Below are 19,794 nucleotides of genomic sequence, written 5' to 3'. Positions count from 1 at the left end.
AAAAAACACTTTGAAATGTCATGAATACTTATTTTACATTCCATATTTGTCAGCATTTTTGTTATGGTAGGCTTGACCTTTAACTGTTAACCCTGTTACCATGGAGGCAAGACAAACACATACGTCAGTGCAAAGTACAGAATGATGACGGTTCTGAGGTGCATTGGTTTATTCACCCGATCCTCAGTTCTAGGATCGAGGGTTCAACTCCATTCACACCCTGGCCACAATTTTTATCTTAGGCAAAACATGAATTAACACTAATCATTGTCCCATTCACTAGGTGCATACATGGGTCAACTAGTCCTTTGCTGGGCCTTTACAGACATCTAAGCTACTGAAATTGTACATGGCAGGAAGAAATTCATATTCACTATCTCCATGATAAGGAATGGAAAGAATAACTTCCCAAAGAGCTATACCTCTGCTGTCACTACACAAGGCACTTTAATAACCATCATTTGAATTTTTAATCACAGGAAAGATGCATTACCCAATCCAGGGGCACAATTCAGAGAAATAAGGTTCAACAAATATCAGTTGGTTCAACAATGACCTACTAAATCAAACATTTGAGATGGTTCCAGGCCTGCCAACATTTGAAAATGAAAACATGAGCCCGGGGAGGGTACTTAGTATAAATGTATGATGCCTATATGCCGCCGTCGAGACCCCCATTTTCAGCCTAAATTTCCATTCCAGAGCATCACCAATTTAGCAAGCCATAGGAATTCCTATTTTTTCCCCGTTCCGGAGACATCTAAAATTTGTAGTCTCTCGTCCAAGTTCCTGCTCATACTCGACGCAGTACAGTGGCAAATTGCGTTCAACATCGGCCTAAGCTCTACATAGCGATTTGGAGGCCACTGATTGGTTCATCGTGCAGGAACGTCATGACCAATCTCATGCATATATACATGTATGTATGCCATTCCGGAGCATTGCATTTTTAGCAATCGTTGATACTAGAGCAGTTTTGGAGACCCCCATTTTAAGACCAAAGTTTAGTTCCAGAGCCCCGACTTTTGTTTTTGGCGTGGCACATAGGTATCATTTTATAATTCGAGTACTCCCCCCCCCCCCCGGAAAATGAGTCCTTATTGCACAAGTCTCCCTCCATTTTTTTTTTAATTAAGCCATGTTTAGCATTCTAGCATTCTTATATTTAAATACTGAGAAATTACAAGTGTTGAAAAACTATATTACTCTTACACCCATACCCCACCACACATACATTTTCTTTATCTTAAATAAATGGAAAAAATGGAGTGCTTCTCTTTTTGATAAATTTTTTGGCCTTTTCAACTTACATGTGCCAAAGATATAAAGTCTATTCAGATTAGAGCCTTCTGTTGGATATCAACACTGCAGGAACTTGAAGTAATCATATATAGAGGCCTGTTGATAGACTTTCATCCTCCTATTGAGGTTTGTGTTGATAGTATTTGTATCAAAGTGTTACTTCAGGGTGAAAATGATATTATTTTGCCACGTAAAACACTGAAAATTCATTTTTTTAAATGGATGAAAACAAATGACTTTGTATGAAATAAAATAATGATGGAGGTAGTAATGGCCCTTAAGTGACACCACATCATGACACGAAGGATATAAACTAACATTAAATTATACGACTACAGTTCATACACTTGATACAATTAAAACAAATTCTATGGCAGCATTAGATATGCTATACATCATAAAACAATAAAATCTTCCCTGGGAAGAAGTCACTCTTAGGAAAATGTACTCCGAGTTGTGGAATGTCAAATTCACAATCTAATTTTTTTATAAATTTCATTACATAAATTTTAAGAAGAAAAAGTACAAATCTCTACATTGCAAATTCAAAACATGAACAGTGCGACATTTAGAATATATTCTGCATGGTTTCATAAAATACATGAAGTATTACTTCTTGCTCTACATACCATCTACCGGTAATAAACTCCCTTTATATTATGAATTCATAGACATTTGATGTTATATTCTGGTCCTTATATTGCTTTTACATATACAGTGTAAGAGTATTCAATGGAAGAAATTTGTCAAACAGTATACCAACATTCTTGTTTGTCAAATTAATCGCTACTTTGCTCTATACTTTATACAATTATTCTGTACATTTTGTTAACCCACTCCATAATCTTTAGAAAAACTTCATATATTTATTTTCATATTTCATTGAAACTATGTTCATTAATCAAATAATTTTGCTCATATTTCATTTCCCTTTTCATCTCCTTTTCTAATTGACTACAGTTATTCAGTAAATTTGTTTTACTCTTGATGTTGGTGCTCACTATAAATTAATAATGATAATAATTCAATGAATGACGATAAATGAACAATTAGCAAAAATTTGCTGATACTTCCACTAATAGCTATTTTGATTAACTCCTAATGTAACACAGGAAATTTCCTGAATACAAAAACTTCCATCTAGTTTTCATATTCTGGGCATTGACCTTCTAAATTCATGAGTAGTGTTGTTTTACAATAGAGTATGTCACATAAGCTGATTCAATGATTATGAAATACTAGTATTCGCATTGAATTTTACATTGTATATCATTTTGTTAAAAAAAAAAAAGAAATGTTGAAAGAAAATCATTTGACTATAATTCTGATTTGGTTGGCCCTTTTTTATTTAACTTCCTGGGCCCTAAGTCAGGCTTTCTCAACGGTAAAAAAAATATCAAAATTACAAATTGATTTGCATAGATCTTCATCAATATCATAATCTGTGCTTTTATAACGATTACATATTGAAAAGGAAAATCACAAGTTGTGCTTGATTTCACCCTTTATGCCAAACATGTGTCCTTTTAATAACATAATATTTTAATGAATCTGTCAATAATTTTGGCAAAGTTTAAAGTTGTCTAATTTTTTTTTTAATACATAACTTTATCACAATCCTCAGCAGCATAAATCTAGTAATTATAATATTGCATATCTCAGTACTCACATAATCAATATTAATATCTGACAATAGAATTCTAGTTACTTTGTTGGTGTCTCCTCTTGCATGCCTTCTAAACGCTGAACAACCTGGAAAATATGAATAAAATATGAGTTTTGGGACGGTTATATAATACAATAAATATTGAAAAGAGCATTTACTTTGGACAAGAACATGTGTTATTTCCATTTATTAGACAAGTGTATAATGGTCTAGAGCAATAAAATCAACCAATCAAAGCCAAATCTTACCGTCGTTTCTTTTAAATGTACCCAACAACATCAATTTTTTGCCAGATTTTAAAATACCATAAGTATTGAGGATCTATTTTCCCCCAAACACACTTATTTACAGAAGTGGATACAAACAAGGTTAACAAGACTATTGTACTCTCTTCAACTTTTCTGTTTTTTACTGTGAATTCATGACATAGAATTTGATGGGACATGTTGTGTTGCGTTTATCTTGAATAATAATTTAGGTTTTTCTGAAAAACGATGGTTGCTCTCCGAACAACTTGATCAAAATAGTCAAGAAAAAGTTTTACCATGAAGATTTCATACAAAAATTGATATTAAAATTCTGCAGTAGTTCATGAAACACTGTAGTAGAATATGTGATTTTAATGAGATTGCATATTAAGCATTTGCATTTGTTTCAATGCTTCACCTGTTCCAAAGCCATCGTAATCTCAAATTAAAAATTGATATTTTTTTCTAACTTTTTAGCCCTCCAAAGGCCTTTTATTGATTCAAATATCAAAATATCCAAAACAAACATTATTACACAATCAATAAATGAACTCAAACAATAATGATACTTAAACATTTCTCTCAAGTAAATAAAGAATGAAGTGACATCCATTTAGTATTAAATTTGTTTAATAAACAGACCCTATATAGAACTAATATATCTCTCATCTTCATATTAAATATTGAATCATTTTTTTTCTTTGCATATGTAAAAACTGGTGTTTTACTATCTAACTTTTGAAAAAATAAATGCTGTTTGATTATACATACCAAACAATTCAATGCATCATTTCTTTTCTCATCAAAACAAATTACATTTTTCAAACTAAACTTAACATGTGCCTGAGAACATTCATTAATCCAATTTTCTGTTTTCTACCAAATTTCTTTACTAAATTTACATTCATAAAAAAGTGTATATTATCTTCCAACTCCCTATAACAAAATGAACATTTTTCATTTTTAACAATCTTCATCTTATGTAATTGTTTGTTCAGAAATAATATTCTATTTAATATCTTATACTGAAAATATCTTAAACCAATATCTGAAGTAAAACGAAATATCATGATATGGTATTTTTTAATTTTTATATTATCAGGAGGGTCATCTAAATATCGATCCCATTTTGAACATATTAAAGGAACACATTTTGTCTTTCCAAGCAAAGTTTTATAGATATATTGACATCCTTTTCGGTCATGTACTAATATTTTAATATGTGAAGGTATCAAAGGATTTTCTATATTTTTTTCACAAGTTTGGACATTTACTCGATATCGACACTGTATTGTTTGTCTTATAGAAAAATACGACAAATAATTTACTTTAAAACAAAATTTTTGTTCACATTCATCATGAGTACTAAGTAAATTTCCTTTATCATCAATCAAGTCATCAATAAATCTAATCCCCTTCTCATACCACGATTGAAAAAATACAGACTTATTCCCTATTTGAATAGCATTGTTTCTCCACAAAGGATAGGTAAGCCAATTATTTTTCCCTGCTTGAATTAACAAAAACATAGCATGAAATACGTCTTTCCAAAATGCATTTTGGAAAAATTGATCATGACTCTGCCCTGGCTCTCACCTCTTCAATGTCTGGCCTTTTCCTACTCTTGTGCTCGGTGCATTGACTTGAGAGGTCGTACATCACCTGGGCGGATCTTTCATTCCACATCTCTGCATGCTTGTCTATCAGGAATACAACATCGTTGTGTCTATCCATTATATCATCTACTGTCGTCATGATGTGCGTCTCGTCATACACAGGAAGACCGGTTAATATCTCGAGAAGAACCTGTAGTAAGTGAGAAATTAGGGGATGAGATAAATCAGTGTAGCATTTCACGAAAAGTCTAGTCAGATGTTTCATATGACAAAGTGTGTTTTATCAGACAGTTTCCGTAAGTATGAGGGCTTCTCAGACAAACAAAATCAAGAAAAATTGTCCAATCTGCCAATTTGTCAGATGACAAATGTCGAGGAAATTATTAGACATATTTTGTTTTATTAGAATAAAGCTTGCTATCATTGAAAAGTTCAGAATTACACAAACTACCATAAGCTCATACAATCATGTGGCTTGATTGGTCGATTTGTGCAAATTTTGCCCAAACTTGGCGTTCAGAAAGGGTGCGACAAACTCAGCAAAATTTTCACAGGGTGTTCATATACGATGATATAAATTACACCACGTATGCTGATATACATGCATTATATGCTTCAAGTCTCTTAAAGAGTCTATAGCCCACAGATTACGATGTCATGATGATTTCATTATCACTACATGAGTCAAATTGAATATTGTTGTTTGTATATATGTTTGTGTAACTCGGGACAAATTACTTGTGCAGACTTGATTTCATTTGCAGTAAACTGTTAATAAAGGGCTTGTTAGGTTCACAGTTTATGTTGGCTTGCAAGAAAATGAAAGATGCTAGCCTGTGCAAAATATCATTTGATGCCTCTTATGTCTGTAAACTAGTTTGAAACCTTCAGTGGTTCGTTTCTGGTGCATTTACCCGATGTATTATAATAATTTTCCATTTTTTAATACCTTTTTTTTCTCATTTGCATTTTCTACACCCCCTCTTAATGCTGCCCTCAGAGGTTACATCTGTTTCAATTTAATTTTTAATATTTACAAATACTAATGCACACTATAACAGGGGCAAAAAACAAAGTGATTCTGAGAGGAATCAAGAGAGGGAACAAAGCAACCGAGCCAAAAATAAGTGCCATAAAGTCTAGTTTTGATGCATTGTATTCACCATCAAATGGAAGGGGGGGCAAAAACTCTACATGGATTTTTCTCCTTTTTAAAAAATCTTTTTCTCTTTTGCATTTTTGGAGCCCCCCAGCACAATCTTGGCTTCCCCCACCCCCCCCCCCCCCCCGACACATCACTGGTAACAGTCACTGGCAAAACCCTTCATGAATGAAGTGTTCCCCGGATATAGATACATCCTTTACAGAGAGGTCAGAATAACAGCAAAGCTAAAAAATAGAAGAGAAGAATTAACTCACCAATCCAAAGCTGTATATATCTGTCTTTTTAGAGTATTCACCAAAGTTAGCCTCTGGTGCCATGTAAAACGTACTACCAATGGTGAAGCTTGTAACAAAATAAGACGCTTCTCCTTTCTGCTTGCCAGACTTATCTCGAACCAGCCCAAAATCACAAATCTTGGGGATTAGATTTGTATCGAGGAGAATATTGGCACTGCATGAGAACAAATCATGATGGGAGAACGTTAGAATTACAAGATGCTTGTAATATGTATAGTTTTGTTTTTCTTCCATTGTTGTAGCATATCTTCGACTCTGTTGACATGGCTAGATCCTGTGTAATCCACTTCTGCTTGTAATTTTATTGTATTCTTTATTCATATGTTTCTGTGAACATTTTCTGTCTACCGTATACAATGAGTAATATGAAATATATATGACATTTTTGTTGTTAATTTTTTTAAATGAATATGAAGGAGACCCTTTGATATTGATAGATCCTCCAAAGTCTTCTTTATCGCCTGAGACGTTTTGTTATGTTTTGACAAAACACTGACCTTTTTTTTAAATCCAGGATGTCAACAATGGACTGCTCTTAAATGCCAGAAACAGACACAATTCAAGCAGAAGTCTGAATTGAATGAACTGATTGCTGTTAGTATCATAACACATGGTTGAATCCTAGTTCGTCAACGACCGCTTTGTCCCCTAACCGTTTGGTCCAACTACCATTTAAACCATGGTTGAACCAAACACTATTCAGACCAAATTGATAGAAGGCCAAGTGGGTTTAGCCACGGTAGTGACATTTGGCAATCTGAGAATTAGACTGGGGACAATAATTTTTCTGTTTCAAAAATGGTCTCTTCTGTTCCTGAAAACCTGTGATTCCGTTTCAAACTTGATGTAAAATTGAAAATTCTGTTTTTTCATAGAACATCTACACAGCAAAATTATTAATTCTGCTTTGCAATAGTGAACTCAATCAATGTTAAAAGTTATATAAAAAGTAATCAAAAGTAACCAAACAGATTTTGGACCATCTGCTTTTAGATCGAATGGATATAAACGAATGCATATTGGCTAACTAATTCACAGACCTCTTGATATCTCTATGAATGAAGCCTTTATCATGTAGATAGCGTAGCCCGCATGCTGATCCCCAAGCGATGTCCAGTCTCTTGGGCCAAGACAAGGGCTTACGAGTCGGGGTTCCATCCTTACAGGCAAGACGATCCCGTAACGATCCACCTCTGATCAGCTCATAGACTAGGCATAGGTGAGGCGGTTCAAAGCAGTAACCGTAGAGGATGACTAGGTTGGGATGCCTCAGCCTTAAAAAAAAAAGTTAGTAAATAAAAATCTACTAACAGAAAAATCCTATCAATCGACCAATAATTAAAATATCTATGAAAGCAGAAACTTGATAAACATACATACAGGAGCCAAGTTTGAAGATGATCTGTCAATATATTTATTTGTTAAAAGAACATGCCTTTTTAAGTTTGTTATGGCCTTTGCAGCCTTTGAACCCAAAATCTAATAAAACTGTCCCTCCTATGTGCATATATGAGCCAAGTTTAAAGCTGATCCCTCAATACGTTCTTTGTCATGAGAACAAGACATTTCATTGGGTAAAGTATTCTCTGTGACCTATGGCCTTGTGACCCCTACAGTGTAGATATAATCAGTGCATTATCCCTCCGGTATGTGTGCTTGGACCGAGTTTGATGTTGACCATTTAAATGTTCTTTATCATGAGAATATGCAAACAGGACGGAAGACGGATGAACCAAAACATATTGCCTTTGGCAACTACCTAATGGTGGGCAGAGGAACAAAAACATATTAACCAATAAAAAAGTTCATTCATAAAATATAACATATATGTAAAGGCCACCGCACACCTTACGACTGTTCGCGATCCGATTTTGGAACAAATCGCATTTTGCTCATTTTCTGAAAATGTGAATGGAACATATCATTTTATTTGAGGTTTAAATTAATTGAAAGAATACTAATATAACAATTTTTAAAGATCGCAAGCCTTTATTTCGGAATAAAGGCCAAAATCGTTTAAAATCGTAGCCAATCGTACGACTGCTATGACGTCATTACGACTAGATAGTAAATTCGCTTTTATTCTAAGAAGGATGATAGCATAGTCACAGATTTAAACATAGGTATTCGTACGATGATTTAGAACATTACACAGTAAGATATTCCAAGTCTCAATGTTAGCATCAAATTCTACAACATTTTATTCTGAAATCGGGTCGCAGACTAATCGTAAGGTGTGCGGTCGCCTTTAGACACTAAGTAGACCTTGGAGATTGTTACTACCATTTATATACATGTAGCAATCTTTAGATGTATGTTTGGAGAGTAAAATGCGAAAATGACAAACCTGCATAAAGCTTTGAGTTCGCCATCAAACTGTCCCTCAATACTGACTTCATCAGGCATTACATTCTATGGGGAAAAGGAAAGCAGATACTTAAAAAAGACAGAAGCAAATAAATACCACAGATTTGCTTCTGACTTGCCAACCCCCTACCCAAACCCCAACTCCCATAGATAACACAAATGACATTTAATCGCACAAGTGACATAGAAGTAGGAAAGATTTCATATTTATGAGTCATTTCCAATTTTAACAAGAGTATTTCAAAGTTAGTTATTTACCTCTTTTAATTTTTTCACAGCACACATTTCTTCTCCGGAGAATGTTCCTCTGTAAACAACTCCGAATCCTCCCTCATCGATGAGGCATCCTCCATCTTTAACCTTCTTCTGATCAAAACCTCTTGTCATCCTTGTTATCTCTTCATAGCTAAATCTCTGAACTATGATGAAATCATTTGGCAGAATGGCAGCAATTAACGAGAATACATATTAATAAACACATTTATTTATATTAATATATATTATATATTGGATTTGTAACTTTGTGTTTCACTCTAATTGTCCACATTAGTGTTTGTTTTGTAAAATTGAAAATGATCCAATATGTATGCATTTTGATCAATAAATTTTGAAACTTGATAATAACATGAGAGTGGATGATGAGGTGAGTATAAAGAAGAAGAGGGACAGGGAGGAAGAAGAGGGGGAAGAAGTGAGAAGAGGGGAGGAGGTGGGAGAAAAGAAGAAGACAAAGAGAAAGAGGGAGAGTGAGAGGAAAAGGAAGAGGGACTGGGTCAGTGAGAAGAAGGTGGAGGGGGAGGATGAGAAAGGGAATTAGAAAGAGGAGAATGAGAAGAAGATAAACAAGAAGTGGTAAATCTTCGATCATATGTAAAGTTGAATACATTTTAAAAGAAAACGAGCATATTTTACCTGTCTCGGGGTCAAAGCATGGGAGCATGGTTGAGTCAGCTGGGTACACTGGTTTAGCCACAACGGTGCTTGCTCCCGGTCTTGGAGGAATATTTGGAGGTATTGATGGAGTCATAGGAGGGGCAGATGGGAGCAGTGGAGGCATTTGTGCTTCGGCTGCCACTTGTTCATCTTGTGTATAGTATACACTAGAACCTTCCTCATAAGAGAAGAAATGAAATTACATGATTGATCAATAGTGAATTTCATATATTTTTTTTTAATTAGTTCATTAATAAAATAATAATCAAGTTTCATCATCATTATCACTTATCATTTACAAGGTAGACACCATGATCAACTACTCGTCCACAAAAGTATGTTAGGAGGGTTATTTTTCAAGATTGGGTGATGTACATGCCTACAATGAAGAGAAGGGTATCAAAATTATCAAAATTGCCAAAATCAGGAAAAACTTTCCAACAGCCTTGTGTGCATGTATAGTGCATGGAAAGGGTACACATTTCACCCTATCATGAAAATTGAATATTTAAGACATTATCGAGGGTAAAGAAAACATGGCATTAGTTTTTTTTAGGGTACTCTGAGATAAAAGTTCAATTACGCATTTAGGGTGCTTTTGGAAAATCCATGGATGAGCATGGAAAAAAATGGAAATTAATATCATCCATAATCATCATCATTTATCACAAAAACCATCACTCATCATTACCATTCAAAATCTGCCTTTAAGTTTCATTCATCATCACCACCACCATCATCATCCATCATCATCATCACCATCATCACCATCATCATCATCACCACCATCATCATCACCATCATCACCATCATCATCATCATCACCACCATCATCATCATCATCATCACCATCATCACCATCATCATCACCATCATCATCATCCATCACCACCATCATCATCATCCATCATCACCATCATCATCACCATCATCATCCATCACCACCATCATCATCACCATCATCATCATCATCACCATCATCATCCATCACCACCATCATCATCACCATCATCATCATCATCACCATCATCATCCATCACCACCATCATCATCACCATCATCATCATCATCACCATCATCATCCATCACCACCATCATCATCACCATCATCATCATCATCACCATCATCATCCATCACCACCATCATCATCACCATCATCATCATCATCACCATCATCATCCATCACCACCATCATCATCACCATCATCATCATCATCACCATCATCATCCATCACCACCATCATCATCACCATCATCATCATCATCACCATCATCATCCATCACCACCATCATCATCACCATCATCATCATCATCACCATCATCATCCATCACCACCATCATCATCACCATCATCATCATCATCACCATCATCATCATCATCATCACCATCATCATCATCATCATCATCATCATCACCATCATCATCATCCATCACCACCATCATCATCATCCATCATCACCATCATCATCACCATCATCATCCATCACCACCATCATCATCATCATCATCATCATCATCACCATCATCATCACCATCATCATCATCCATCACCACCATCATCATCATCCATCATCACCATCATCATCACCATCACCATCATCATCCATCACCACCACCATCATCATCATCACCATCATCATCCATCACCACCATCATCATCACCATCATCATCATCATCACCATCATCATCCATCACCACCATCATCATCACCACCATCATCATCATCACCATCATCATCCATCACCACCATCATCATCACCATCACCATCATCATCCATCACCACCACCATCATCATCATCATCACCATCATCATCACCATCATCATCATCCATCACCACCATCATCATCATCCATCATCACCATCATCATCACCATCACCATCATCATCCATCACCACCATCATCATCATCATCATCACCATCATCATCACCATCATCATCACCATCATCATCATCCATCACCACCATCATCATCATCCATCATCACCATCATCATCACCATCACCATCATCATCCATCACCACCATCATCATCACCATCATCATCATCATCACCATCATCATCCATCACCACAATCATCATCACCATCATCATCATCATCACCATCATCATCCATCACCACCATCATCATCACCATCATCATCATCATCACCATCATCATCCATCACCACCATCATCATCACCGTCATCATCATCATCACCATCATCATCATCATCACCATCATCATCATTATCATCATCATCATCACCATCATCATCACCATCATCATCATCCATCACCACCATCATCATCATCCATCATCACCATCATCATCACCATCATCATCCATCACCACCATCATCATCATCATCATCATCATCACCACCATCATCATCACCATCATCATCATCATCACCATCATCATCCATCACCACCATCATCATCACCATCATCATCATCACCATCATCATCCATCACCACCATCATCATCATCATCATCATCACCATCATCATCACCATCATCATCATCCATCACCACCATCATCATCATCCATCATCACCATCATCATCACCATCATCATCCATCACCACCATCATCATCACCATCATCATCATCATCACCATCATCATCCATCACCACCATCATCATCACCATCATCATCATCATCACCATCATCATCCATCACCACCATCATCATCACCATCATCATCATCATCACCATCATCATCCATCACCACCATCATCATCACCATCATCATCATCATCACCATCATCATCTATCACCACCATCATCATCACCATCATCATCATCATCACCATCATCATCCATCACCACCATCATCATCACCATCATCATCCATCACCGCCATCATCATCATCATCACCATCATCATCATCATCACCATCATCATCATCATCATCACCATCATCACCATCATCACCATCATCATCATCATCATCATCATCATCCATCATCATCATCAGAATGAATAAAATACAAAAAATAGCAACAGGAATAGTCTTGGGGACTAGAAGAACATAGTGATTCATGGAGGAGTGACACAATTGAGGGAGTGGAATTAGTTATATTGTCGGTCAGCACTGCAGTACTAGCTGTTGTTGTCATAGTAGAAGTCTAGTAAAATGAAATATAGCCGTATTTATTTATTTATTGTTGTATTTGCTAAAAAAGAAGAGGTTTCCAGAGGCTTGCCAGACCTAAAGAAGCAATGCACTAATGCAGTTCCAGTATCAAAATGTACTTATTATTTACAGCCTACTACAGGGTAAAGGAATACCTCATTTCTGGGTTTCCAGTAAAGAATCATCCATAAATTTGAATCATTTAGTGAAACTGGGCCCCGTCTTACAAAGAGTTGCAACTGATCCGATCATTCTCAACTATGGAAAGCCAGCAACACCCACATCTAAAATGCATGTTTGTTCAAAATATTTTAAAGATATGATGTATATTACTTAAAATCATTGTTTTCTTGACAATATCATGTGTTCGCCTTTATTTACAAAGGACATTTTGCAAATTTCTTGAGAAAAAAAGTATGACACTGATGGATTTCAAAGAGTTGTGATTGATTGGATCAATCGTAAACTCTTTGTCAGACGGGGCCCAGGTATTACCTGGTATTAGGGCATCCATAGCAGCTAGATGTTTCATTTCACCAAACACATTTAGAAGATCTGCTACCCTGGCATTGGTGGTGCCCCAATCATCTAGGACAGCTATTGTTGGGCTGCCTCCCGGTCTCTGCAGAGCCAATTCAAACATGCTGGGGTGCAAGAGCAACAAATATGGATGGGAATGATGATTACAGCAGCATGATTAAAAAAATATACAGATATTGTGACATTGACACTTGAATGGATAGAAGATATTTATTAGTTCCATTACCTATCACAATAATTATTACTTTATTACCAGATCTACAGGAAAAATGCAATCAGTTATGCAGTAGAGTTTCCAGGTCTATCACCGTTGCTATCTGCATCTAACTAAAATAATGTGTGCCAGTGCGCTGTGCCAGAATTACTGTTTCCAAGGGTGAGGATACAATGTTGTAAACATTTGAGGTTTTGATGTTTCAGATAAGAAATCTTCCTTGAAATGCTTCAAAATCAAGACATTATCCCTATCACCCTAATTTAAAACCAACTCAACAGGACCCAAGGGTATAGCATTACTCCATTGAGTAACCCTCCCCTTATCTCCACAGTCTAAGCTGACATAAGGGTGGTATAGATATGAACATAAGGTTCAAGGTTTAGTCATATCAACATTTCACATTTTCAAACATCATGTAATAACTCAATTATCAATACAAACAGATACAGATTTTCATATATAAGCATTAACAATTTTATTTTAAAATATGAAATCATGTATACCCAGTTATATAACAAGAGAAAAAAAAGTACCGGGTACTAGAAAGTATTCTAGTTGTAAATTGTAATTGGTTCTAAAATAATGACAAAAAAAGAAAATGGAAGATGTGGATATGAGGGAGGCAAAAGCAAAGCTTGTTAAATAAATGATGATGAAGAGCAAAAACTTTATTGCATTTGTAGTACTAAAGCACCTCTGGAGCTCGTATGAAAATCATGTTGAACTCTTAAAAATTGATGATTTGAAAAAAAAGTTAAACATTTTCAAACTCTGTAGGTCTAGGCCTACTTGTTGAAATATTGCACTGTTAAAATGTTAATGAATATGATGAAGCAACCTTTGGAGAATAATCCATTTTCTTGCCACCTTACTTCAACTGTTGTCATCATCATCATGAATATTACCTCAGGCGAGGGTTCGTATAGGCTCCAATCCACTACACTTCACTACCACTACCCTCCGCTCCACCTATGTTCGGATAGGTGGAGCGGAGGGTAGCGGTGGTGAAGTGTAGTGGAGCCTATACGAACCCTCGCCTGAGGCCGAGGTACATGAATATAAACCTAGTTTCAGACTTTTATTCAAAGCAAACAAACTTCTACCTTACCTTATTTGTTGGTAGTTATACTTTGGTTCTAGTAGGATGCCCGGTCGTCGTGGCAACTTTTCAGCCATCGCCCTCCAATCCAAGTTACTAAGTGGACTATCAAGGCATAAAGCTAGCCTTTTCCTGGCACTCAAGGGTAGTTCTCTTACAAAGGTTTCTCTCGTGATATTCATCTTTAGTTTATGACCTCTTTTGGTTGTACTCGCAAATTAAGAAAGTTTAAGAAGTGCCCACTGCTCTGACCACGTCACTGGCACTGCCACAGCTATGCAAAAACAATATGTAAAAATATGTAGATTCAGTATGAGTATGATTGATGATAGTGATTGATATTGCAAACACGCAATTTAAAACAATCAAATCTAACGATTTAAAGTTATTAAAGTACACAACAAATTGAGCAATACATACCGCTGACGTTAGACAGAATACCGCCTTTACAATTGCCGGGTAAGACTTAAGTCAGAGTCTAACTTTAGGCCTAGAAATCTATAACGTTAAACGTATAACCTGTCGTCAGGCGGAATCCTCATTCAATTGTAATCATCCAAAATCTGTAATTTAGGGAAAGTACCTTCTTGCTATTTCCGGGTTGATTATAGTCGCTTTTACAGCTGTTGCCACCTTACGCCTAATAGCGTTATTATACCTAAGCTCCCTGAGCCCAGTAAAACGGCTTCTTAAGTCTAGAATTGGCCAGCGAGTCGATCGATCGACCCAAGGAGTTCCTTGATCGACCGTACCGACCTACATCTTTGTCATATCTCGTTGCTGCTGCGCTGAGATCCGCGACCAAAGTTAGAATGAACATTAACTCAGGTACAGGATTTTAGCACAATTGTATTTCGAGTTTAAATTCCGTGAATTATTAATTGTGATCGAACTAGAGATGAGCTTCAGCATTGTTTTGCGAATTAATCAAGCCCAGCCCTAACCCAGTCCCAGGGAGCTGCGGACCGGAGCTCCCTGGCCTGGGTTACCCCGGCCCGCCCGAGCCCGAGCTGCTTGCCTGGCAAGCCCTGTACAGTGCAAGACCCCGCGCGCGGAGCTCAGGAGCAATGCGTCTGGTCGCCCCACGATCACGGCAGCGTTGGTGCTTGGACGTGCCCGCCCGGCGCGGCATGCTCGCGCACTGGTGATTGCTATGCATGCTGCAGCTGCAGCCAGTTTGGAAGATGCAGCCAGCAACTGACGTGAGAATTAGATGAAAATGAAATTGTTATGCCTGAGTCTGACTGAGAGTGCAAAAGATGATGTGACTGTACGACCTATCTAGACCTAAGTCTCAGTCTAGCCTCTACTCTAGTCTACTAGACTACCGGTAGGCCTAAAAAACTAAAAGTAAAAATGCGCTAAATTTTGTTCCGCTCTCCTATTCCGCCGATGAGTCGAGTCTTTAACCGCACGTTTAAGTTCGTACATGCGCTGTTATCGCGTATCGGATGTGAGAAAGACCAGGTTGCAATATTGCAGTGGGTTATAAAGACTGCTTGTGTGGGTGTGGCACTGTTCAGATGATGCTGCCAGTGCCACGCCACGTGACCTGTGTAATATTAATTAAACAGCTCTGGGTAATCATGGTGAATGATTGTGTTGGCGTGAACATAACATATATATGTACAATTTAGCCTTTGGCTTGCTTTAAGCTCTTACTAGACTTAAGATTTGCTGAGAATTTCAAACTTTATCTGAGCACTACAATAGCCTACATGAACAGGTCTGTTAAATTCAAAAATAAATTGTTCTAATTCTAAAATAAACTACAATATATACCATTCAATGAAAAGGGGTAGCTGTCGTCATTTTTGCTGACTGATCCTTGAAGTGAATATATTTCGATTTTTTAGTGCCTTCTAATTCTCCCTTGCGGACCATTTAGCCCTTTCTATAAACAATTTTAGTGATTGCATACATGTACATGTAGATCCTCTCTCTTCAAAGACTGCCCTGAATTCTGAATTGTTGCCCTATTTTGTAGATCTGATGCAATGAAATAGATTGCTCTTGCCAATTTGAACATTAAAAGTTAATTAAATAAGGTTTCAATAATCAATACAAATACAGGTTAAACTATTGTTAATAAAGTTTTGACTAGATCTAAAGCTGTATGTATGCCCCCGAGTATTGAGTAATCTTCAGTGAAGAAGAGGTAAAGAATTTCGGGAGAGTGGGGTATTTGATTAATAAAGCTAATGATGAAATATTTGTCATTCAAATTATGTGATAAATCACAAATTTAAAAGTAAATATTGTTTTTTATTTTTTTAAGAGCTGGGCTGAGCTTAATTACAATTTAATTGATCAATTATGTAATTGATTACATTTTTTAGTAATTGTAATTTAAATTTTGGAAGGAAGGTTAATAGTTATTGTTGTTTAAAAAAAAATGAACATATCGGCTTCAATAACTGTCAAAAATGTTTATTTACTGTATAATTGTTATTCTACTTTGATATTTTAAATTTTAATTCATTATTGATACTCCAGGCTAAAAATATTCATATCCCAATAAATATAGTAAAATTTGCAGAGCAAAATGCTGAAAATTTGATAAAAATCAAATAACAAAGTTATTGAATTTTAAAGATTTGGATTATTCCGGTGAAACAGTTCTAGGCATGTCTTCATGGATATTCAATGAGCAAACTGATGATGTCATATCCCCACTTGTTATTATGTATAAGTGAAATAAGGTTTAATTAAAAATATTTCTACCAAGAACAAAAACAATGGGATTGACACTGATTAAGTGCATTAGTTATTTATTGCTGCAACTTACAGGTATTTCATTATATTAAATGGAGACACAACATTTACACATGTATGAAAAAATGAAACAATTATGATTTCATCAGCCTACTTAATGAATATTCAAGACGATCTGCATATAGCTGTTATCTCAAAATATTAGAGAGTCAAAATAAAAACTTTATAATAAATAGATAACTTTAAAATAAAATAACGAAGTTATTTAATTTTAAAGTTTAGCAATATTTTGAGAAAACTGTCATTTGTTATCTGATTTTGATGAAATTTCAGCATTTTCCTCTGTAAATTTTACTCTATTTATTTAGATATAAATATATTCAGCCCAGAGTATCCCTTTAGGTGTACTCTGAATTGCTTATTGCTCTTTTCTCTTAGCTGTATAGTACTCTCTTGTATGAAACTGTATCCCTTGAATTCTCTTTCCCATGTGTGGAGGAATTACATGTAGGTGATAGGAGTTAGCATGCTATGTAAATTAAGCACACAAACTCACGAAGTGACCATTTGAAATGTTTGAGAATTTTCAAGGGTCAAAGATTTCAACGAGAAATCAAAGTTCTATTTTGTCATGTAAATTTATTCTTAGACCTACTAGTATAAGTACATTTCGTGTAATTTCATGCAGTGGGAACTACTTTACTGTTTTTTTTAATTACTAAAGTCTTTTTTTCTACAAATTTGTGAGAACATGCAGATCGACATGTACATATTTATTACCCTTCTTTCATGTCAATTGATACTGTGACCTTGGCAGTTCTTAACAATGTTTTCACTTTAATAAAATCTTCATCTTGTCAGTTTCTCTTTGACTTCAGACTACATACATACATGTATATGTTGAAAAGGGTGGCACTACATCTTTATTAAATGTATGTGATGAGCAAACTGATAATGTGATTTCTCCACTTTTTATTTCATTATGAAAAAAATCAACTTTATCCACCATGAATGAAAAACAAAATGATTGAGAACTGATGAGATTATTTTTTGCTGCAGCTTATTTTGGTGTAAGAGGGACAATTGTACACAAACATGTATAAAAATATGAAATAGTTATGTAATATTTGGGACATGGCATCATAAGCCCTTCTATTGCATATTTTCATGATGTTTTTACAAAATATTGCTAAACTTTTATAAAATTCAATTTTTCCCTACTAGGTATCAATTTTTATCAGAGCTTGATAAAATTCTCAGCATATTTTGCTTTTGCTTCCAGACTACCCCTTTAAGTGTAGAATTCATAGGAGGTTGCCCTATTATGTATTATTTGTCTTTGCAGACAATCCCTAAATTTTGTGTAACTACAGGGCTCTGGTCTTGATATGCCCTAAACTAGCCTCATTCTCATCTACTAAAAACTACATCTTAAACTAGTTGAGTGGAAACTAGTTTAACATGTCATGGGGGCGGTCTTTGAAGCCATCGCAATGTGGTCTTACAAACCAGTTTGGAAAACCACCTCGCCGTGAGGCTTTTAAGACTACTATACCTCATTAAACTGTTTTAAGCGTAGGAAAGCGATCTTCACACAGAGCATTTGTTGGGCGCGCTACTGTGTGTAGAATGCCTAAGCTGTGGTTTCAAATTTCATGCAAAACGAGAGCATTCCCATAGCACCACTTTTTAGTGAAGCGGTTTTGGAAACCAGTGTAGGAATCTATGGTGATCAGGACGCGAGCAGAGGAATCTTTTAAACCGGTTTCCCAAACTGGTTTAAGGGAAGTTAGTTCAATGAAGTATAAAAAATTCTGAGAATGGGGTCTTTCATGAAGTGCTGACCTGTTTTATTCTTACCTCTCACAAGTTAAACAAGTAGGTAAATTAAACAAAACAATCCTCGGGGTAAACATTCATTATCTGTTATGTAAAAATAGGGATAGGATGGGGAAATGTAAACTGAAGAACTGAATGTTATTAAAGATACTTTGTTTGGTGTGTGATGTAGATGATTACATGTAGGCTACTTTGCTAATACTGACCTGGACAAGTCAAGCGGTGACACAACATTTCTCACTGTGAAAATCGCTCCCGGCCTTATTTCATTTAAGATGTAGCGTTAGATTCAGGGTTGCAATTGGGTTTTATGATAGGTGTGGGAATAGGTTTACGTTAGGATATAGTGTTAAATTCAGCCCTGGTTCAAGTTTATAGTCATTCAATTTGTGTATAGAATTTATAGTGGATTAATTGGCTCCGGGACAAATGTAATGGAATCAGTTTACATGTATTGTAGCATATTTGTCATGTTTCTTCTTTTAATACCATATATTGCAAATTGAATGCAGTGTTTACATTTTGAGAATAAGGAATAGGACAACAGGTAACTTTGCCCAAGTCAAATCTACTTTTGGGGACCACTGAAATACCTATCTGTAATAGAAGAGAATGTTTTCCATAGTCTTATTAAAATTTTGCTTTGCCTGGCAATTACTTTA

The 19,794-nt window shown here is 35.8% G+C and overlaps 1 protein-coding gene across 2 annotated transcripts; it reads right to left on the bottom strand.

Moving 5' to 3' along the window:
• LOC129256581 (interleukin-1 receptor-associated kinase 4-like) lies at window positions 1-15,256 on the bottom strand. Of its 2 annotated transcripts, none has more exons than XM_064096185.1 (10): window positions 15,162-15,256; window positions 14,588-14,852; window positions 13,218-13,366; window positions 9,573-9,767; window positions 8,919-9,079; window positions 8,641-8,705; window positions 7,334-7,567; window positions 6,252-6,447; window positions 4,813-5,022; window positions 1-3,054 (listed from the first exon to the last, which is right to left on the bottom strand). In XM_064096185.1, exons 2-10 carry the CDS (start codon window positions 14,758-14,760, stop codon window positions 3,007-3,009), a joined length of 1,431 nt encoding a protein of 476 aa, XP_063952255.1. In that variant the 5' UTR covers window positions 14,761-14,852; window positions 15,162-15,256; the 3' UTR covers window positions 1-3,006. The 2 variants fall into 2 exon arrangements, with proteins under 2 accessions (XP_063952255.1, XP_063952254.1); XM_064096184.1 differs by having other exon boundaries at window positions 14,999-15,244.
• Between the last annotated feature and the right edge of the window lie 4,538 nt (window positions 15,257-19,794).

The sequence above is a fragment of the Lytechinus pictus genome, chromosome 3, assembly GCF_037042905.1.
Source record: "Lytechinus pictus isolate F3 Inbred chromosome 3, Lp3.0, whole genome shotgun sequence".
In the NCBI taxonomy this organism is placed as follows: Eukaryota; Metazoa; Echinodermata; class Echinoidea; order Temnopleuroida; family Toxopneustidae; genus Lytechinus; species Lytechinus pictus.
The sequence above is the reverse complement of the archived record's forward strand: the minus strand, read 5'-3'. Positions and strand labels throughout refer to the sequence as shown.

What these genes read in the sequence shown, in the direction of transcription:
- LOC129256581 (XM_064096185.1), bottom strand. Translation starts at nt 14,760, where the DNA reads ATGAATATCACGAGAGAAACCTTTGTAAGAGAACTACCCTTGAGTGCC. An exon ending in TATAACTACCAACAAATAAG is followed by an intron (nt 13,367 to 14,587) that starts GTAAGGTAGAAG and finishes CTTGCACCCCAG; the next exon opens with CATGTTTGAATTGGCTCTGC. An exon ending in ATATATACAGCTTTGGATTG is followed by an intron (nt 5,023 to 6,251) that starts GTGAGTTAATTC and finishes CACTTACTACAG; the next exon opens with GTTCTTCTCGAGATATTAAC.